Source organism: Notamacropus eugenii, chromosome 1 (assembly GCF_028372415.1).
Source record: "Notamacropus eugenii isolate mMacEug1 chromosome 1, mMacEug1.pri_v2, whole genome shotgun sequence".
Classification (NCBI taxonomy): domain Eukaryota; kingdom Metazoa; phylum Chordata; class Mammalia; order Diprotodontia; family Macropodidae; genus Notamacropus; species Notamacropus eugenii.
The window spans coordinates 593466934-593489766 of NC_092872.1; the positions used below are offsets into that span (position 1 = coordinate 593466934).

Below are 22833 nucleotides of genomic sequence, written 5' to 3' on the forward strand. Positions count from 1 at the left end.
TTATGCACATTTGATTTTTCTTACTTGAATTCTATACCAATTCACAAATTGTTTCCCTTATTTCATAGGATCATGGTACTAGAGCTACAAGGGACGTAGAGATCATCTAGTCCAGTTCCTTCCTTTTATAAATATGGAAACCTCGCAACATATTCTATTTGGATGTATTTCAAGGGGGAAGTTGCTTATGGTTTTACAGTTAGCTTTCACTGCTGTGTTTTTCTTTGCAGGGTTCGAAAGATTTTAAACCTGAGGGTGTTTGAAGATGAAAGTGGGAAACACTGGTCAAAAAGTGTGATGGACAAACAGTATGAAGTGTTATGTGTCAGCCAGTTTACTCTTCAGTGTATTCTGAAAGGAAACAAACCAGACTATCATATGGCGATGCCTACGGAGCAAGCAGAGACTTTCTACAACAATTTCCTTGCGCAGCTTAGAAAGGCTTATAAGCCAGAGCTCATTAAAGGTATGTTGTGCCTGTAGAATAAGAGGGAAAAGAAATGAAAGAAAGGCCTCATTATGGGAATTATGGAAATTTTGGTGGAAGGCTAGTTAGATTTGCTACCTCATAAAAAAACTAATAATATGTTAGAAATAAATGCCTTTTTCCCCTGGCAATTTCAAATTTTTTTTTGCTAATTATTTTTTAATTATGATACTAAATTATTGTTCAGGTTGCAGTTAGTGCTTTTTTATTTGTTTGTATTGTTTTCATTGTTTGCCATCTGCCCTTTTAGTCCTTTATACAGCCTTTCAGCCATTTGAAATATTGGAGAAAATGATTTGGATGATAGTAGAATTTTTATCTTTTAAAAAACTTTTTGCAGTGTTTTCTTTTTTCATTACTGTCCTAATGGAATAGAACATTTCTATTCCAAGACTGCCCTTCATTTTTTTCTCAAATATTCCTGTCAGTTGTCAGATGTTATGGTTATATTTTTGATAGCCCTTTAGGAGTTAAATTTTTAAATGTCTTATTTTTGATCTTGTCAGGAAATGTATAGGTATATACACATGCACATGTATGTGATACATTTACATATACATATGGGATACATACATATTATGATACTGGTATTTCATTCTGTACCTTGTGTTATGAAAAGAACTATGTTTAGAGTATTTGCCTGAGCTATCACTTGCTTTCTTCTACATCGGTAGAGAAGATTGGTTTTCATGAATAATTGCTTTTTTTAAAGAAGACAGTCCTTTCTCCCTATTGGACTCTTTGTCTATATTGGAACTAGAAAATTCAGTAGGAGCTTATGTACCAGACCTATAATCGAGGTGCCTACAGCTGGTAAACCTAAATTCTTTATTATGTCTCCTAATGAAAATGGCAAAGTAAGAAGTTTCAAGGGAGTCAGGCTCCTCACATTCCTCTAAAAAGCAGTGAGTAAAAAAACAGTCAATAAATAATTATTAAGTACTTGTCATTGTGCTAAGTACTGGGGATACAAAGAAAGGTAAATGCCACCTGTTCTCAAGGTGACAATATGCAAACAATTATGTACAAACAAGATATCTTCTCCACAATGTTTCTGAAAAAAAGTCTGTTGTCTAGTCCATTGGTGGAATGGTTTCTCATGGTAAAGACTTTTATTTTTCTACTTTTTTGCCCCTTTAAAAAATAATTGCTTCTTAACTCTCTCCAGTTGCCTCTTAAAATAGTTATTTTCATCACTACTGGACCTAAACCAGTGATACAGGATATTTCTCTTTACTAAGCCCTGAATACCTGTTTATTGGGGAAGAGAAATCTCTCAGAGGTTAACTAGGAATTTTTTTTACCTGAGGCAAAGGTGATGGGGGACCTGAAGAAAGAGTGTGGTAATATTGATGACAGCACAGTGGGAGGTCCAACTTCACAAGGTGGGGTGGAGCTCATCCTTCCCCTGAAAAGTCATGAACTGGTGAAAGAACATAAGGTGAGAGGCACAGGGATTGTGGTCTGTTTACCACTACATGAAGAAAATGCATTCCTCAGATAGATGCCTGATATAAACCCAGGTTACTTCATTCTAGTTATGGTTCTGAGAATTACTGAAGTCATGAGCAGAGGAAATTAGGATATGCATTCAGGGCCAGGGAATGAATCATTTTTTCTGCATCAGCTCTGCCTTCTTTATGATGAGTAGTTCTATTTCAAAGTAGACACAGGAGTTAATGTGACATTGAAGGGGTGAAGTACAGGAGCCAATACTCTACAGCTTCCCTCAGATCCTGCTGTGATGCCTCTTTGGGGAGGTATATGACTCTGGAGTCTCAAAGTCTATGTCAATAGCACTCAGACTCCAGAAGATTCCATTAAGATGGAACTACTTTTAGTATAATCTTGGCAATAGACTATGTCTGCTTCGTAAGGACCAGCCTTGCTAAGTACATGTAGGCTCATTATCAGGAAGCTGGTCACTTGGTGATGAAGTACTGAGTTGTGTCAGTGAATGAAAAAAAGAAAAACACCCAAAATAGTCCTTAGTATTGTACAGAACCTTTCTGCAGTGATAGTGGCAGAGTGGAAAAAAGGGTACACAAAGGTGTTAGCAATCATATAGTTTGTAGATTCTATTTTTTCTTTTTTTAATTCATTCTTTTATATCTTTAGTTGTATCATCTTCAAGGCTCAGTTGGCACTCCTCCTGGGGTCCACAGTTCTTGAAATTGGGATTGAGCAGAAGAGGGGTTTGAAACAAAATTATTCATTTAGTTCATTTGCCAGATGCAAAAAGAGTATCTGTGTGAGCAGATGCATGAGAATGTATGGAGGAGACATATCTGAGACAGAGAATTAAACTCTTGAAAGGCGACATCTGTGAGAACTGAAGGAGTTGACAAACAGTAGCCTTGAATAACAGTGAAAAATAGTTCTGCCAACTTTGCAAGTTTGTACCCAGTAGAGCTCTTTTTCTTCAATTCTTTCTCATTTCTGGTATGTGAAAAAAAAAACTTTATTTTTAAAATTAGATTTTGGTCAGCATTTAGAGCATAAAACAATACAAAATGGGAAAACAGGTAAGGCAGATTTTAGGTACAGGTAAAGAATTCTTTTTCCACTACAGTATGGAACCATATTTGGACTCTATGCAAATTGTGAAAGAGTGCTTTGTGTTATGTGAGGAAGTTGAAATGGCGTTAAATAAAATAAAGATGAGAAGAGCAGGTAGGATAGAACAGGTATCCCAAGCTATACTGGAGGTGATGCTACTTTGAGAGCATTGAAAGATCAAATTTCAAGATATTTGAAATAGTGGGGAGCGTGTCAAAGATAGGAAAATAATCTTGGTTCTTACTACCAACCAAAAAAAAAAAAAAGGTGATTGACAGAATACTGAGAGATAGAAGAGCAGAATAACAAGAAGTATTACTAAGCTCACCTACCATATCTCTTCCACAAAGATCTAGAAAAGCCATAAGAACAAGTCCTGATCAGAAAATCCAAGAAAAAATCATAGGGAGTCACATTTCTAGCCCAGGTGAGCATGGGGACAAAGTCAGAGAGGTCTGCAGACTCTGAGGTAAGGATGTGGTCTGGGGTACACTGTATAGAATATTCCAATGTGCAGGAACTGAAAGAGGACCAAGGTTATGTGCAGTAAGGCAAGAAGAGGTCCCAGACCTTGTGCAGGATATGAGAATAGCTGCTAAATGGCAATTCTTTCATTCAGTACCCAGTCCAGGTCACAGACTCAGGAGGATTGAAGAGGGGACCTGAGCCTAGAGGTGACATTCGAGGGCAAGAAGTGGTAGTGAACTTTAGGCTGTGTACTGAATGAGATACAAATTCAGAAGTAAACAGTGGCTGGGTGGCCCTGACTTCAAGAGTGGGACAAAGTTTCATTTTCAGCCATAAACCTAATTTGAAGACTGTGGAAGAATAACTAGGGCAGGAATCGCAGATAGAGGAAAGCCAATAGTTCTGTCACTGATCTTGTGGAGCTTTTCAGTTGGCTGATAATGGCTGAGTCTGGCAGCAGTTGTAACAGCAAGAACTCCAACATACACAGAAGGGCCTGTTTTACTGGTTCTTAGATGTGCTTTTCTGAAAGGAAAGCACCTTTTGAGGAGTCGACAATCTACTTTGATCAAGCACATATATCATTCACTTAGTTCAGGGGAAAAAGTCAGCACCCTGAACTTCAGAGAAAATACAAGCAGAAATGAAGACCAACAGACAGGGCTTCCAACTGTCTGACCATAAGCAATACATACATCACAGATCAACAGACAGATCCAACTGTCCGATTATTACATACGCCAATGTCTGTATTTTCAAAGCTGGAGGGCTCCTTAGTGGCTACCCAGTGTCTTATCTGGCCAAACAAACACTTCCAGTGAATAAGCCCCAAAACAGAGTATTTATACACTTTTCAGAGCCAGAGGATATCAGGACCCTTGAGAGCCAGTGCCTCATTAAAAATTAACAAAAGTTGTGAGCCTTCCTACAAAACAAATCTCCCCTAATCAAGCTTTCCTTAATGGGCAGGCCCATTAATGGATGGGGAAGATCTTTGACTCTCTTTAATTCTCTTTAACATAATTAACGTTACATGAGTCTACTGAAACTGTAACCAGGGGCAAGCCCACAAGCCTGTTGATCAGACTTAAACTCAGGTCAGGGACTTGCAGAGGTTAGACAAGGACAGTGATCAGCCTTTGCTGTGGATCAGACCAGTTTAGCAACACTGAAATTCCAGCCAGAGATGTTCCTGAGATCCTGGAATAACAAAATTCAGTATCTCAAGAAAGCAACATCTGGACCAGATGTTGCCTCCTAGTCCTAATATAAAGTTATAAGTCAGGAGGGAAGCTGGAATAATGAGCAAATTAACAACAGCAATAATTACCCCTCCCCCATCCCATTAAAAGCTATTATGAGTGCTCAAGATACTAACATAGAAGAAAACAGAACATCTACAAGGAAAGCTTTGAAGAAAAACATCTCTCACACAAATTCTACTAGTATTCCTTGAAGAGTTGAAGCAATAGTTTAAAAAAAAAAGTTAAAATGTTTTTTACAAATGAAATGAAAGTTAGGAAAAAATTGGAAAGGGAATTAACAGCTTGGCACAAGAGGAACAGAGCCTTGCCCATATAACAATCTCCCTGGAAATTATAATAGATGAAATGGAAGCCAATGACTCCATGAGAGAACAAGAAACGTTAAAGCCAAAAGGCTGAAAAGGTTATCTTATTGCCAAAAAAAAAATTGAGCTGAAAAATATATAAAGAATAGGTAGCCTAAGAACCATTGAACTTCTTGAAATCCATGACCAGAAAAAGTTTAGACATTGTATTTCTAGAAATCATGAAAGACAAGTGTCTAGACCTCTTAGAACCAGAGGGCAAAGTAGGTATAGAAGAAATCCATCATCACCTCCTGAAAGAATCCTAAAATGAAAACTCTTAGTAATATTAGAGCCAAAATGCAGAACTTCCAGGTCAAAGAAAAATACTGTGAATACCAAGGAATCTTAGGCAGGATCACATACAATTTAGCAGTCTTTTCATCAGGATCTTCATTACAAGTCCATTTTTTTCCCTGTTCAGATTATGCTCAGTTTGGCTGAGTAAGTTATTATGCTCAGTTTGGCTGAGTAAGTTATTCTTGGTTGTAGGCTTCAGTAGTTTTGTATTACTTTCTTTACCTTCTGAAATGTCAGAAGCTCTTTGTTTCTTTAATATAGTGGCTGCCAAATCCTGTTGATCCTGACTGAGGCTCATTGGTACTTGGAGTATTACTTGAAGTATTTTTTCTTTGACTTGAAAGCTCTTCATATTGGTTCTAATATTCCCATCCAATTTTTTGTCAGACACCAGAATTCTTCTAGTTATTCAGGTTATAGTCTCAGTCATCCGTTGATATTTCTTCTTCTCCCTCCATTTCCCCTCCCAAGAACATGAATTTTCAAATTCTGTTGATTCTGTCCCTGCAATATCTCTGGCATTTGTCCCCTTCTCTCCACTCACAGGACCACCATCCTTGTTTAGACCTTCATCACCTCTTGCCTACTCTGTTGCAATAGTCTTCTAAATGATCTCCCCCATCATAAGCTTCTCCTCTCTCTCATCCATCCTCTCTCCACATAACTGTTAAATGGATATTCCTAAAACATAGGTCTGACCATGTCATTGCTTTCCTCAGAAGGCCTCCATGGTTTGGTATTGTTCTGATAAACTTTTCTGTTCAGCATTTAAAGTTTTTTTACTTCATCTTACCTTTCCAGGTGTGCCCTATGCTACTTTTCCAGGCTCATACATTATTCTTGTTCATATACTCTGTGTTCTAGTCAAACTGGCCTACTTGCTTTCCTTGCATGGGATATTCCAGCTCCTATCTCTTTGCCTGGTACAGTCTCCTTTCCTTTGGCTAGAATATACTGTTTTTGTCTTTTAGACTCCCTCATTTCCTTCAAAGCTCAACTCAAATACCATCTCCTAAATGTGTCCTTTCTTAATTTACCCCAGTTGCTAGTTTTCTTCTTGGTCCTTCTGTACCCCATTTACCTCTGAGGTTCAAGTCCCAGCTTTGATACATACTACTTCTCAATGTTTTGTTCATCTTTTAAAATACAGATTTTTTTTTAATTTAAATTTATTTATTTAAGTTTTCAACATTCATTTCCACAAAATTTTGGGTTCCAGATTTTCTCCCCATTTCTCCCCTCCCCCAACCCCTAAACTCTGAGCATTCTAATTACCTCTATCTCCAATCTGTCCTCCCTTCTAACATCCCTCCTTTCCCTTATCCCCATCTTCTCTTTTGTCCTGTAGGGCAAGATAAATTTCTATACCCCATTACCTGTATTTCTTATTTCCTAGTTGCAAGAACAATACTCAACAGTTGTTCCTAAAACTTTTGAGTTCCAACTTCTCTTCATCCCTCCCTCCCCACCCATTCCCTTTGGGAAGGCTAGCAATTCAATATAGGCCATATCTGTGTAGTTTTGCAAATGACTTCCATAGTAGTCATGTTGTGTAAGACTAACTATATTTCCCTCCATCCTATCCTGCCCCCTGTTTCTTCTATTATCTCTTTTGATCCTAACCCTCCCCAAGAGTGCTCCCTCTTCTCACTGCCCTCCCTTCCATTATCCCCCCCACCCTGCTTATCCCTTTCTCCCCCACTATCCTGTATTGTAAGATAGGTTTTCATACCAAAATGAGTGTGCATTTTATTCCTTCCTTTAGTCGAATGTGATGAGAGTAAGCTTCATGTTTTTTCTCTCACCTCCCCCCTTTTTCCCTCCACTGAAAAGTCTTTTACTTGCCTCTTTTATGAGAGATAATTTGCCCCATTCCATTTCTCCCTTTCTCCTCCCAATATATTTCTCTCTCACTGCTTAATTTCATTATTTGGAAGATATGATCCCATCCTATTCAATTCACCCTGTGTGTGTGTGTGTGTGTGTGTGTGTGTGTGTGTGTGTGTGTGTGTGTGTGTGTGTGTGTGTGTGTGTAATCCCACCAACTACCCAGATACTGAAAAAAGTTTCAAGAGTTACAAATATTGTCTTTCCCTCTAGGAATGTAAATAGTTCAACTTTAGTAAGTCCCGTATGACTTCTCTTTACTGTTTACCTTTTCATGCTTCTCTTCATTCTTGTGTTTGAAAGTCAAATTTTCTTTTCAGTTCTGGTCTTTTCATCAAGAATGCTTGAAAGTCCTGAAGTATTATACTCAGTTTTGCTGGGTAGGTGATTCTTGATTTTAGTCCTAGTTCCTTTGACTTCTGTAATATATTCCCCGCCCTTCAATCCCTTAATGTAGAAGCTGCTAGATTTTGTGTTATCCTGATTGTATTTCCACAATACTTGAATTGTTTCTTTCTAGCTGCTTGCAATATTATCTCCTTGACCAGGGAACTCTGGAATTTGGCCACAATGTTCCTAGGAGTTTCTCTTTTTGGATCTCTTTCAGGAGGTGATCAGTGGATTCATTCAATATTTATTTTGCCCCCTGGTTCTAGAATCTCAGGGCAGTTTTCCTTGATAATTTCATGAAAGATGATGTCTAGGCTCTTGTTTTGATCAAGGCTTTCAGGTAGTCCCATAATTTTTAAATTGTCTCTCCTGGATCTATTTTCCAGGTCAGTTGTTTTTCCAATGAGATATTTCACATTACCTTCCATTTTTTCATTCTTTTGGTTTTGTTTTGTGATTTCTTGGTTTCTCATAAAGTCATTAGCCTCCATCTGTTCCCTTCTAATTTTTAAAGAACTATTTTCTTCAGTGAGCTTTTGAACCTGCTTTTCCATTTGGCTGATTCTGCTTTTTAAAGCATTCTTCTCCTCATTGGCTTTTTGAACCTCTTTTGCCAATCGAGTTAGCCTATTTTTCAAGGTGTTATTTTCTTCAGCATTTTTTTGGGTCTTCTTTAGCAAGGTGTTGACCTGCTTTTCATGCTTTTCTTGCATCTGTCTCATTTCTCTTCCCAGTTTTTCCTCCACCTCTCTTACTTGATTTTCAGAATCCTTTTTGAGCTCTTCCATGACCTAAACCCATTGAATATTTATTTTGGAAGTTTGGGATACAGAAACCTTGTCTTCTTTGTCTTTCCCTGATGGTAAGCCTTGTTCTTCCTCATCTGAAAGGATGGGAGAAGATATCTGTTCACCAAGAAAGTAACCTTCTATAGTCTTATTTTTTTTTCCCTTTTTTGGGCATTTTTCCCAACCAGTTACTTGACTTTTGGGTCCTTTGTCAAGAGTAGGGTATACTTTGGGAATTTGTGAGATCTCAGTTCTTCCAAGGTGGCACCATCAAGAGTGTACTGGTCTGGGCATAGAGAGGAATTTTTTGTGCCCAGAATCTTAGCAGAGTTTCCTCTCCATAGCCTCCTGGCCTCCAGTTCCGCCAAGGCAGCCCTGGGGGCTGATTTTCAGATAAGCTGGATGGACAGGGCCAGCATTCAGTGTGAGACAAAGACCAGCTCCCCCAGGGCCTGCAGAAGCAAGAATCAGCTCCTCAGTGCCCCCAGGTTTTTACGCTCCAATAATGGATCCTGCTGCTGTGCCTGCAATGTGACCTCTGAGGCAGCTGCCTGCTGCCGGAGCTGTGGGAAGGCTCTTCTCCCTTCTTGGCCAGTTGAAAACTCCCAGTCACTGACCTTTGGCGCCTGTGGGTTGAGGGATCTGGGAACTGCTGCTACTGGGACTGGGGATTCCGGGAGGCTGTTTGCCAGCTGAATGCCGCGGCTGAGGCTGGGCTGGGCTCCGCTGCTCTACATCCCGTGCAACAGATGTTTCCCGTGGGCCTTTCAGGTCACTCTGGGCTGGAGATCTCCTCCACTTTGCTGTTCTCCACTGCTGCTGCTCTGAAATTTGTTGAAAGTCTCTCTGCAGGTTTTTTATGGGCTGCGTGGGGAGAGCCTCTGTATCTGTGTCTTTCTACTCCGCCATCTTGGCTCCGCCCCCCCAAAAATACAGATTAAAAAAAAAATAACACTAGAAGTTTTAAGCAGTCCTTTTGAAAACAGTGGTGTTATTGTGCAGTTAATTAAAACCTAGAGAAATGGGATACTTTGATAGATCATTTAGATAAAAAGCAAACAAAATATGCAAGAAATATTCATGAAAATATATTTCTAAACTATATAGATTACCCCTCACCCCAGCACCCCCATATAACCTCTTTATTTAAATAGAGGATAAGAGCTTAACCTGGTATTGGGAGTGTAACTTTTGTTTTTTTTAAAGATTTTCTTTTCAAACTATGGATCAAAACAAGTGTTTCCATGACATACAAAGAGAGTTGCTATAAATATTTTCATGTACACAGGTTCTTTTTCAGTTTTTTTTCTTAATGAAAACTGCTTAGATCCTGTGACCATTTATCAGTTGGGGAATGGTTTTTGTTCTTACGTATTTGAATCAGTTATATGACAATAATTGTTCAAGGATCCATTGATAAGAACTGCTGCCAGTCATGTAATAAACAATGCAGAGAAAGGGAAAAATCAAAGTTTATTGTGCTCAGAGTGTAGGCATCACTGACCAATAAGTTGATGAACCCAGAGCCGCAGTTTCTACAACCTCATATAGGTTTTGGTTACATAAGCAGGATGGGTACAATGGACTTTAAAAGAGCAAATAAGGGAAGATGACTTACAAATCAGGGAACAAATAGTAGAAAACAAAGATTTGTATTAGTTAAAAATAGGAAACAAACTGGTTAACACAGGACTTATGGTTGTATGGTTGATAAACTTGATTGTGCAGACCTTAGCGAACAAGTGACAAGCCTGTCTTAAGTAAGTGGCAGCAAGAAAATTAAGCCAAAAATTATCCCATTACAGTACCTGCTTTGGTCCTAAATCACATAATGTATGAATCTACACCACATTCTTGCACATCCTATTGATCTCCTCATCTCAAATTAACAGCATTTCTTATACAATGGTTTCCCAGAATCATAATGCAAGAAATAATGATCTTATTAACATAAAACTATTACAGTTTTAAAACATAGACCCCCCCCCCAAATATATTGCCAGTTAAATAACGTTAATCCAATTGAATGTACTTCTGTGCTGATGATCCTTAAATATACTAATCCAAACCTAACCTCTCTGCTGACTTCCACTCTTGTATCTCTAACTCCTTGTTGGACATCTACTGGATTTCCCTTAGATATCTTAAAGTTAACATGTCCCAAACTGAACTCGTTATCTTTCTCCCCAAAACCTCCCCACTTCCTAATTTCAAGATTACAGCTATTCCCCCCAGTCACCCACTCTCTCTAACCCCCATATCTAATCTGTTACCAGATTCTATTGATTTTACCTTTATAACTTCTCTCTCAAATGCCTTTTCCCTCCATAGGCACTACCATCACCTTGGTGTAGATCCTAATCATTTATGCCCAGAGTATTGCAAGAGCATTCCAGTTAGTCTTTCTGCTTCAAATCTCTTTCCACACCAATCTGTCTTCTACCAAAGCGGTCTTCCTAAAGTATACCTCTCATTGTGTCTGCTCAGTAAACTTCAGTGGCTCCTCTGTTACCTCCCTGTTCAAATATAAAATTGTCTTTTTGTTGCTCAAAGCCCTTTATAATCTACACCTCCCCCTTCCATCTTTCCATGTCTTTTTACATCCCTCTTCCCCCCTATTCTCCCGTATACTCTTATGATCTAGTGACATTGGCCTCCTTGTTGTTTCTAGAAGACATACACTCCATCTCTCTACTATGGGCATTTTTACTGGCTATCCCCCAAACTTGAAATTCTCTTCTTTCTCCTCTCCGTCTCTTGGCTTTATTAGCTTCCTTCTACATGACATGTTTCCTGATCCCCTTCAGTTCTAGTGCCTGCCTTCTGTTATCACCAATTTATCCTGTGTATGATGTTTTCCTTTTGTGTCTTCCATTAGTAACTGTGAACTCCTTGAGAGCTGTCTTTTGCCTTTCTTTGAATCCTTATTGCTTAGCATAGTGTCTGGCATGTATTTCATAAATGTTTATTGACTGACAAAAGCAGGCAAATGTTTGATATGTCAAAAAAAGGGGAGCAGAGTAAAGCATATAAACTTCAGACTAGGGAGCTTAACTTTGATACCTGGCAAAATAGAATTCTTACTAAAAGGGTGATTTGTGAATATTTTGAAAGGAAATGGTAACTAGTCAGAGCTGACTTTATCAAGAGTAGGTTGTGCCAGACTAACCACATTTCTTTTTTCAATAGAATTAATAAATTGATTCATCATCAGAAAAAAAGCTATATACATAATAAATATATTCCTAGTTTTTAACAAACTTCATGGTACCTTGTAGACAAGATTAAATGACTGTATACAAAGAGTTCTTATAAATGTGTTAATTTTAAGGAAAGTAACTTGTGAATGCTGAGGATCTGTCTTCTGCTTTTTAACATTTTTGTTCTCAGTGATTTGGGTAAAGACATAGAAGGCATGCTTGTCAAATTTGTAGTAAACTAAAAGCTGGGAGGATTAGTTGATGTTTTAGAAGATATAATGCAGATGCCACAGCAGAGTCAACATTAAAGTACTTTTGTAGCTCTCACCCTAAAGGTGTTCCCTCTTTTGGTTCGCGTCACAGCCTTCTCACCCTGTGTAGTACTTATCTTTTTCCTTCCATAAATTATCCATAGAGGTTCTAACCCATATGCTGAGGTTTTCCTCTAGCTATTTTAAGATAAAATATAATGATTAACTATATCTAATAAGATGAAATTTAAGAAATAAATTAAAATTCTATAGTTTGGTTCAAAAATCAACTTCAGACGTATAAAGTGTCTTGGCATGGCTAGACAACAAATTATATGGAAAAAATCTGAGGGCTTTAGAAGACTATAAGCTCAAGGTGAAGACACAGGGTGATGTGACTACTACAAAAGGTAATGTGATTTCCTTTTGGTTTATAGAATGTGAACCCTTTGAGGGGGGTAACTATTTAATTTTTGTTTTGCATCCAGTGCGTCACACAGTTGTTGGAATGTAATAGGAGCTCAGTGAGTACTTGCTGATTTATTGATTGAGTCAGAGAAGCATAATATCCACAGCGAGGGAGGGTTATTGACCTACTGTACTCTCTATCTCTCTATCTTGACTAGGCTGTATCTTGAGAATTGTGTTCATTCCTGACAATCTGGAGAGCATCCATAGAAGGGTCATTAGAATGGTGAAGGGAACTAAAAACTGTGTCATATTAGAAACATTTGACAGCAATAAGCATGTTTAGTCACTGAAGAGTAGTCTTGGGTTGGTCATAAGAGAAGTCTTCAAGTATTTAAAGGGCTGTCATGTAGAAGTTACTCTGTTTGGCTTCAAAAGGTAGAAACTAGAAGCTTCAGAGAGCCAGTTAATCTTATGTAAGGAAAAAAACTACTGAAAATTAAGACCTATTCCGTTAGAGCTCTGAAACAGGCTTTTTCAAGTGAGGAGTAAGGAACCACTTGTCAGAGGTTATTCCTTTTCAAATATAGTTTGGACTAGATGATTAAGTACTTCCTATTTGCCAGGCGCCATGCTTGGTGTCAGGGATATAAACATAAAAGTGTGATAATGCTGGCCTTCAAAAAACTTGAATGCTACTAGGAAGATTCCCTGGTGTCCACTACTTCCTTCAAGGGTAACAGATTTCCTTGATTCAGGGATAGAACAGTGAATAGTAGGAGAATTAGATTTCTAAACTTTTAATTCATTACAGGATAGCTACGTTTCTGAATTATGAAAGTTCAGAGACAAAGAATTATGACTTAGGCAGTTATAGGACAAAGTCAATTACCTGTAAATAGGATTAGTGAAAAAAGACACAAAATCAATCTGATTATTTTACTATGCACCAAGAACTGTATTAAGTATTGGGGATACCAATACAAAATTGACATGACAGTTTCTACTCTCAAGGAAGTTGCATTCTAATGGGGGAATATTAGCTAGTGAGGGGTGTTATGTTCAGGCATGTCACAGGAATAGCTGCTGGAGTTTTAAAGCAATTGTTAACATGTACTTTCCAGTAATGTCTGTGTGCATTTGATTACTATTTTTGATGCTTGAGGTGAAAAATGAAAGGGAAGGTATATGCAGTGGTATGTTATGAAGGTGCCTGGGGAATGGTGAGCATAGGGAGTCTGAACTGGCTGTTCATGGTGAACATTATGCAGGCCACATATGGTGGTGCCACAGTTAGAATTACACAACACCTAGCAGTGGTGATAATAAAAGACCACAGGTCTTGGAACACTGTTGAAGAGTGAAAGAACTGGGGTTCCCGTCTAAAATATCCTACCCAGCAAAGCTAAGCATAATTCTGAATGGAAGAAAAAAAAAGGATATTTAATGAATTGTCAGACTTTTAGGACTTTGTTAAAAGAACAAACAAATCAGCAACCTGAACTTAATAGAAGATTTGACCCAAAAGAAACATAAGGCACATACCAAAGACTCAATAAGGGCAGACTGTTTACCTTTTATATGTGTAAAATGTAAAATCTATGTCTAAAACTGTTAGTAGTAATTGGATAAGAAAGATTGGGGTAGATCTGAGCATGATATGACTTCAAAAAGTAAAACTGTTCAGAAACAGCTAAAAAGAGTAGTTCTCTTCTACAAATGAGGTGCAAGAGGAAGAACTGATAGAGAGGAATTAGATGGGGGAGGAGGGCTATTAGTTTTGGAAATCTATTTTAATCAGGAATGGATTCAAGAGGAAACAATACATATACATGTACAACAGGATAAAAATCTTGTAAATTTAGAAAGAAATAAAACAATAAGGGGATAGGGAGGGGAGAAAGGATAAGGCAAGGATCTTTAGAGGGGAGGATGAGCGAATAGGTTAAAGGGGGATATAGAATGGTGTTTAGATTAATGGTAATGGGAGGATAATGGAGGGATCTTTAGAGAGGAGGGTGAGGGAGTGGGTCAAAGAGGCTTATAAGAGGGTGTTTAGATTTATAGCAATGGGAAGATAAGGGAGAGATTGTTGGAAGGGGGTAAACTAATAGGAGGGCAAAGTAATGGGTAGAAGTAGAGTAGAGGAGTCAGGAGGGATAGGAAATAAGAAATATGCACAAATCTAAAAACACAGATTAGGAGTAGAATCTCTTAGGGAAAGTATACGTTTATATATGCATGTGTGTATGTATAAATATGTATGTATGTATATATCAATATCTATCTATAAATATATCCATGCTTAGGAGGAGGGAGGAAGGAGGGAAAAGTGTACAGCAGAGAACAAAAGAAAACCTGCAAAGAAGCAAAGATGGACAGTTTTCAACACAATGCATAGTATTTAATATATAGGCTTTCTTGAAATGGAAATTTATTGCTATACATTTTGAATCCTCCTTTGTGTTCTGCTATGCACATGATATGTTTTTTAAATTTTACATTTAAATTTTAATATTTAAACTTATAATATTTTTTCTTATTATACATTTAAGTTTTAGTATTCAAGTCTAAAAGAAAAAGATAAACAGAAATATGGATGCCCAATTCAGGAGCTAGAGTGGCAGGAGGTGGAATCTGGAGCACAAGAGCATGGTGTGCAGTTGGTGGGGGAGCTGTGGGATTATGGTGGATAGAAGGTTGTTGTTGTTGTGTTGTGTTCGTCCTTTGCTTTCGAAGAGAACTATGACATCAGAGAAATGATGACATGACTTGCACTTTACTTTGATTTGAGTGAGGGAGGGCTCACTTTCTCCTCCTGAGCCATCTGGGTCCAGTGACCAGATATTCATTACGATGACTGGAGATGGCCCAGGATGCAGTGGGAGACTGTGGCCTTATTAGAAAGGGGGGGATATATTGCCAGGCCTAGAGGCCTGTGGGCTACCCGAGTCTTCCCTTACCTCTATCGGAGGTCTTCGGTTGGCCAAACCGGATGCTCGTATGAGAGAAAGGACGTTCCAGAGTCGAACAAGGGTTGAGCTTTATTGCAGGGTCTAGTTACAAGTGCAGGGGAATTCTTCCTTAGGAGGGAGCAAAGAATCTCCCAAGGAGGCAAAGATCTTACAATAAGAGATTGGAAGTAGAAGTACAAGTGGGGAGAGAGGGGGAGGGGAGAGAGGAGAGAGGAAAAGCGGAGCCTTGTTGACCTGTCCGCTCCGCGCCCCTCCGCCCAAGAGAGCTTTCAGGCTTTCCTGATCCTACTTAAACTCTCCAGCAGCATAGTTTGCATCTGAATACCGTGCTGTTAGATAACAATAGTGTGCCCAGATCCGGGACAATCTCGAGGGTGCAGAGAGCTCTCTCCCATCACGTTTCTCACGGGAAGAGGCGGAAATACACGAGATAGCTCGGTTCACCTCGATTCCCAGTCGTTTCCTGGGGGGTCTCGTGAGAACTCTAAGATTTAGAAGTTCCCACCTTTACCCGCCCGAGACTGTCCACCTGGAATTGAGCTTCCATCCCCAGCAATATATGATTGTGATGGAACACCATGGTGATATAAAAAATAATGAGCAGGATAGTTTTAGAAAAACCTAGGAAGACTTATATGAATTGATGCAATTAAGTAAGCAAAACCAGAAGATCAATGTATACAGTAACAGCAGTATTGTAAGGATAATTAATTGTGAAAGACTTAGCTACTCTGATCAATGGAATGATCCAAGACAGTATTTAAGTACTATGAAAAATGCCGTCCACATCCAGGCTAGTTGTGAATGTTTGCTAGTGAGAGAAGAAGCCCAAGGGGTGCTTATGGGAGTCCCAGCTGAAGAGGTTAGAGCACAGGAGCAACGAAGAGGGCTAGAGAAAGGAGTAAGACATTGTATTTTGTCAAAAACTTTTTCTGCATGTGTTGATATAATTATGTGACTTTTATTGTTTTTTTCATTAATGGGCTTACTAAATTTATAGTTTTCTGGATATCATACTAGCCCATCATTTTTTGCTATACATTTAACTTAGTCATAACATATAATTTTTTTATGATATTGTTATAATCTCTTTGCTATTATTTTCAGTGTTTGTGCATTGGCATTTATTGGAACTATTGGTCTGGAATTTACTATCCTTGCTTTGTCTCTCACTGGTTTAATATCAAGACCATATTTATTTTATTTTATTTTATTTTTTGCATAACAAGAGGGTTTTTACTGGGTCGAGTCAGATTCACAGTTGGCAAGAGAGGGTATTTGATGAGTAATTGGCTGAGAGTTTGGGAAGGTCTGTGGGTTTTTGGAAAGCTAATTCTTGGTGATGGCAACAGGTTCAGGCAAAGGAATGTCCTGTCTTCTCTCTAGCCGCCGCTCACAGTCAATCAGGTAGTTGACCCCAACAATGACAGCTCCACCTCTGATTTACCTAGCCAATCTGAATCGGACATGTCAAAAGTGCTGCTTGTGGCTGCTGTGTCCACCCCACCACATTTTTGTAGCCTTAGGTTGTCTAAGATCTTGGGGAATCGACTGTCCTTGCTAACAGGAGCAGTTTGATATGTACGCCTGCTTGAAGTCCAGTTCCTAAATTAGAAAGACAAGTCAGGTTGTAACCTAAACACTCATTCCACATGAACTCCCAGCCACCTTCTTGGATTAGACATTCCACCTTCTTGGATTAGACATTCTACCTCCTTTGGCCCCAGCAGAATCTCTTGAACACTCTTTTCACGTGACCACCCTTTTCCATTGAGATGACCCATGCATGATCCTCCTCATTCACCCAGATCAAGAAGCTTTTTTCATTGTTGTGCCAGATTCCTTGAGCATCTGGCCAGTCCTGGGCCATTCCTGCTGCTGTCAGCAAGGGAGACACAGGCATGTCAAATAGGAAGTGGTCATCAATAAGTTGCTGTTGCTCAGCCTCAGTTGTCTCACTGAGTTGGTAATATCGTCCAGCCAGGTCACTCTGCAGGCCGCTCAGTGCATCTACTACAACTCATTCCACCTCTCCTCGCTCAGTGCTTGTACAGGCAGGGGGTAGGCTGAGTCCCCTGATGCTTTGACCAGTCCAGACTCTTGAGGATAATACATACTTCTCATCAAAGTGGCCAGCTCAAATCTTGCTGGCATCCAAGTCTGTGGTATGCTTCATTGTTTGGGGATCATAGCCATTATGTTTTTCTTGGATCACTGGGTCAAAAAGCTCAGCAAATACCTCATAGGTCTCTTTGTCTCCAGCTGCCATGCCCATAGTCTTGATGAAAAGGTGGCCAGGATTGTCTACACCAGTCTGGATACACTAGTCTAGTGACCATCCTGTGGGCGTGGTCTTGTTGCAGAACCGGGCATAAACAGCTGGAGTCATGTGACTAGCCATGCAGTTGTTATGTTTTCGAAGGTCAGATCTTTGTACTGGGTGAGTATAACCTTCGCTTGCCAGAGGCTCATAGTGGGTTGGGGCGGAGCAGATACCCAGCACCCAGTGGCCACAACAAGAAGCCTGAATCCTGGGCAGGCAGAGAGTAATTGGGAGAAGGAACTAGCCATGGCGTGGTGGCTGAGTACTCATTCTGGGAGTTAGAGCTGGAGCTGGGGCCCAAAGCGAGCCAGAGGCCAAAAGCTAGATCTGTAGCTGGAAGGGAGCCGGAGCTGGGCCAGAACTGATGCTGGAGCAGAAGGCAAAGTGGTTGGAAACCAAGTTGGAGTCAGAGCAGGGGGTGGCACTCAAGCCAATCAGCTGGTTGAAGTCACAGGTTTCCCATCAGCTTCTCCCGTATTTATTTTATAATAGGAATGAGAGGAAGAGAGGATGCCATCTTTTCTTATATTTGCAAACAATTTTCATGAAATTGGAGTTAATTGTTCATTGAGTGTTTGATAGAATTCAGTTCTAAATCCATCTGGTTCTGGGTTTATTTCTTTTGGGAATTCATTTATGACTTGTTCGGTTATTTTTTCTGAGGTGATTATTTAAGTTATCTATTTTTTGTTCTAATAATTGGGATATTTTATATTTTTGTAAATGTTCATACATTTAATTTATTACTTTTCCTGGCTCATAATTGGGCAAAATAATTCTTTTCTTTTTTTTTTTTGAGTTCTTTTTCATTTTTGATATTGGCAATTTGATTGTCCTCTGGTTCTTAAGATCAGATTAACTAATAGTTTGTGTATTTTATTTTTTAATTGTGTAACCAAATAGTTTGTGTATTTTGTTAGTTTTTCAAAAAGCAAGTCCTAGTCTTGTCATTCAGTAATTTTTTAAATTTTCAAATGTTAATTTTTTTTGAAGGTAAGAAAAGGAGCTCTTTATTGCTAATATATGCATGTCTTGAGACAGAAAATATGTTCCTGTGTTTCTGCAGTTAGTAATTTAAACAGAACCAAAAACAGATCACCAGCTGAAAAATGGGTTGGTTCCTACATTTGCTTTTAGTGTTATGAGATATGGAAAACAATGGTTTCAGAAATTAGTGTAGTGATGAATTGGGCCTTTGAAACAGTTCATAAATGTATTTTGAGGTTTTTATTTTCTTGTAAAAATCACCTATCCAGGTACAGTTGAAAGCTGGAAGGAAAAGCTTCTTTCCATATTCTGTGCTTACTAAAGATGCTGAATTGTGTGTGTGTTTGTCCTTCCTTGCCAAAGAAGACCATGCCATCAGAGAAATAATGACATGACTTGCACTTGACTTTGTTTTGAGTGAGAGAGGGCCATGCAGGTCACCAGCCTCCCTTCTCCTCCAGAGCCATCTGAATCCAGTGACCAGATGTTAATCAGGATGATTGGAGATGACCCAAGATGAGGCAGTTGGGGTTAAGTGACTTGCCCAAGGTTACCAGCTAGTGAGTTTCAAGTGTCTGAGGTGAGATTTTAACTCAGGTCCTCCTGACTCCTGCACTGGTGCTGAAAGGATATTGTTGGAGTCCCATTGTTGTTCTGGGCAGTTAGCACAATTCCAAGTTTGGGCTTTTTGCTGGTGAATAGCGTTACTTGACACTTAATCTACTTTTTCTTTAATTTTCAGAATTTTTAGTTTTAGTTGCCTTTTAAAAATTTATTGCTTTTCTAGTTTTTTTTTTTTAAGTTGCATGATGAATTCATTTATCTTTCTCTCTTTAGGCACTGGGCCTTGAGTCTGGAAGAACTGAGTTCAAATGTAGCCTTGAGCTATGTGACCCTGGCTGGGCAAGTCTCTTAACCTATGTCTGCCTCAGTATATTCATCTGTGAAACAGAGATGATGGCACCTACCTCACAGGATTATTGTGACCATCAAATGAGATACTAATTGTTAAGTGCTTATCTGTAAATTCTTATACTTGCAAATGCCTTTACCCTTCTTGTTCTTCCTGGTTGATCAAAGTCTTTAGAGAGAGAAGTTTTCCTGCAAGGATTGCTTTCGTTATATCCCAGAAATTTTGATATCGTTGTTGAGAGTTTTCTTTGATGAAGTTGTTTATTCTTTTTGTGGTTTGTTCTTTGCCTCATGGATTCTTTAGTATTAAATTATTTAGTCTCAGTTTGATGCCATGTACTGTGTTAAAGGTTGGCAATATAGATACAAGCAGAAAGGACATCCTCTGCCCTCAAGGAGTTGACATTTGTGGAGCAATTGTGGTGGCTTGAAATTCCCTGAAACAGTGTCAGAGAGTCAGTAGGGCAATCTGGAGAGTAATGAGCACATGGTTGGTCTGGGAGTTTTTAAAATGTAGGTTTGGAGAGGAACCAGCCAATCACAGGGAGAGGCTTTAGGGGCAGGAGGATACTTTCAGTGTGAGAAGTAGTCTAGGGGTGGAGGGAACGCCTGGGGTGAAGAGGGCTTCTATGGCATGGTAGAGAAAGTCCTTTGGAGCTGATTCATTATAAGTCGGAGAGACTTTATTTGTAAGTTGATTGTGTTGGAATAGACCACTATAGTAGCTTCTAGCTTTAGAGAAAGTCCTTTGGAGGTCTGGCTCTGTCCTCTGCTGTACTGATAGTCCAGGGCAGAGATATGCATGCTCATATGCTGGCTGCTGGACCATTTTTGGAAATTTGCTGGTGTTTATGGAAGAATTATGTTCCTATATGACCTTTTATGCAAATATTTTAAGACCTTATGGGATTTTTTCTTAGTGAAACTTGACTTCTGAAGCTGTTGCTGAAATACGGCTTTTTCTAGATTTTTATCTCTGATATACATACCCCAAGAGGAATATCTAACTCAGTCAGTCATAGTACTCTGTGCCATCTGATTTCATCTAAAGGCCCAAACATTTTACTATTCAGACCCCCAGTTTATACCTTGGATTGATTTAGTAAAGGTATTTAGGAATTATTCACACTTACTTTACTCATATGATGGATTGATAGCATCTGTAACTCAATCAGTGAAGTGTTTTCACTTGATAAAGGTATCAGGGCTTAGAGCGACTTTTTTTTTTTTTTTAACATTAATTGGGAATGGGGGATTTGAAATACTCATGTTAACATAGATATAATGACAATGACTTGGAAAAAAGAAAGGAAAAAGGCATTTATTAAGTGCCTACTATATACAAGGCATATATATGTATATATATATGCACTATATATACACTATATACTAAGAGCTTTAAAAATATGTTTTTTGATCCTCATATCAGTCCTGCAAGGTAGGTGCTATTATTTTCCCTACTTTACAGTTGGAAATGAGGCAAACAGATTAAACAATATGCCCAGGATCATATAGTTAGTAAGTGTCTAGGGCTAGATTTGAATTTAGGTTGTCATGATGCTCAGTGCTCTATCCATGGCACTATCAGTTATCTCTTGGAAAACAGGACTTTGTTATTCGAAAATAAATTTGCTAGGATGACACTGTGAATGTTTTCAGTGCTGAGATCTTTACTGAGTCAGGCTGTTCCCTCTACAGCTGTGACTATATGTGTATAGGGGTTTGGGGTACCATGCACTCCAAGAGAATAAGGTCTCTTCATTACGTTCTTTTTTACTAGTACCTTGGGATCTGATCATTCTGAGGGCTTTAACATAAAGTACTAAGTCATCTTATAGTGTTATATAATGAGAAGATATTAGTAATAATAATACTTTGTTTGGAAATGGATGTAGTGAATAAAAAATTAGACTTCTCTCCATTCTTCAGAATTGGCCTGGCAGCATCTTTGCTTGGGGGATTATTTGATGATCACTTTTGAGGGCCTGTTTTTTTTTTTCATTCAGTAATGAGTCTGAAATAAATTTAAATTGCTTGATAGGTAGAGAATACTTTTTAACTAACATATTAATGTTTCCTTCCAATTAGTAAAATACCAACAGGTTTTTGCTGTACATTGTATCTTCCTACCTTTGATTTTAGTAGAGATGATTTTGCATAGTTGCTAGAGAGAGCTTCATAGCCTGAAGACTTGGGCTAAGTCTGGCCTCTGGCAACGCTGGCTATGTGATGCTGGGCAGGCACTTAGCTTCTCTGTGCTCTCAGGGACTCTGTAAGACATGAATTTTGGAGAAGGTACTGACCTGTTTTAGAAGAAAGCATTTCCTCACCTCACTCTGGAATTGCCTGTACCAGTGGAATTACAGGCCCGGTCCTTGTCTCTTGTTTTCATTAGCATACTTTTTGATGGGGGATTTTAGTTGTATATTTTCTTATAGTTTTGCTTTTTTTTTTTTACCTTATCAGTGATTAAATGAGATTCATGGAACTAGACTAGAACATGTGATCAGAGAACAGAATAAGGTTCAGAAGGAGAGCTATGTAGCTAAAAATGTTAAATCCAAGCATAGTCTGACATGTATCTTAGATTTTGGAAAAACAGATTACAGAGGGTTCAGAGGAGAGATTAGGGAGGAGCTATGGAATAAAATGTTTCGAGGCAAATCAAGCAAGGGGAGAATGAGAGATGCTCAAAGCTAAAATTCTGAAAAGGAAGCAAAGGGAAGCAATTTCTTTGAGAAGGAAAAATGGGATTTTCAGAAATGAATGCACAGGTAATTCACCAACTGACTTAATGTATAAAAAGAAATGTACATAAGATGGAAGGAAGGCCATGTAATAATCAACATTAAGAGGCACAGTTCATTAAAAATTATGTTAGGATTGCTAAAGCTCAGAATGAGCTGCATCTGATGAGGGAAGCTAAGCACAGCAACAAATAAAAAATTTTTTTTCGGCTTTATTGGTTAAATGAGTATCTAAGAAGGACAGGACATTTGCTTGGAGTGGATGGGATGATGATAACCGACTACAGAGTTACTTCATTATTATTTTATGTTTATTTCTAGTTTTTTTCTGCAAATGGCCTATACTGGAAATGACAGGACAAAAATGACTAAAAGGGAATTGATATGTGATGCAAATAATGGCATAGTATGAGAATAATTTACTTCCCTTGATGAATTCAAGTCATCTGACCAGATGACCCACATCTTCAGGACCTGAAAGAACTGGCAGATGTGATTGCAGAGTCATTGTCAGTGAAATTTTAAAGATTGTGCAAAATAGG

The 22833-nt window shown here is 38.7% G+C and overlaps 1 protein-coding gene and 1 pseudogene across 4 annotated transcripts in view; one reads left to right on the top strand and one right to left on the bottom strand.

Moving 5' to 3' along the window:
• Positions 1 to 22833, top strand: part of DTD1 (D-aminoacyl-tRNA deacylase 1) — a 221091-nt gene that overhangs the window by 22953 nt on the left and 175305 nt on the right. For all 4 annotated transcript variants that reach the window (XM_072634547.1, XM_072634548.1, XM_072634550.1 and 1 more), the window contains exon 3: positions 231 to 466. In XM_072634547.1, the coding sequence (XP_072490648.1) occupies positions 231 to 466 (236 nt within the window). The remainder of the gene's footprint in view (positions 1 to 230; positions 467 to 22833) is intronic.
• Positions 16652 to 17893, bottom strand: LOC140520557 (creatine kinase U-type, mitochondrial pseudogene; annotated as a pseudogene).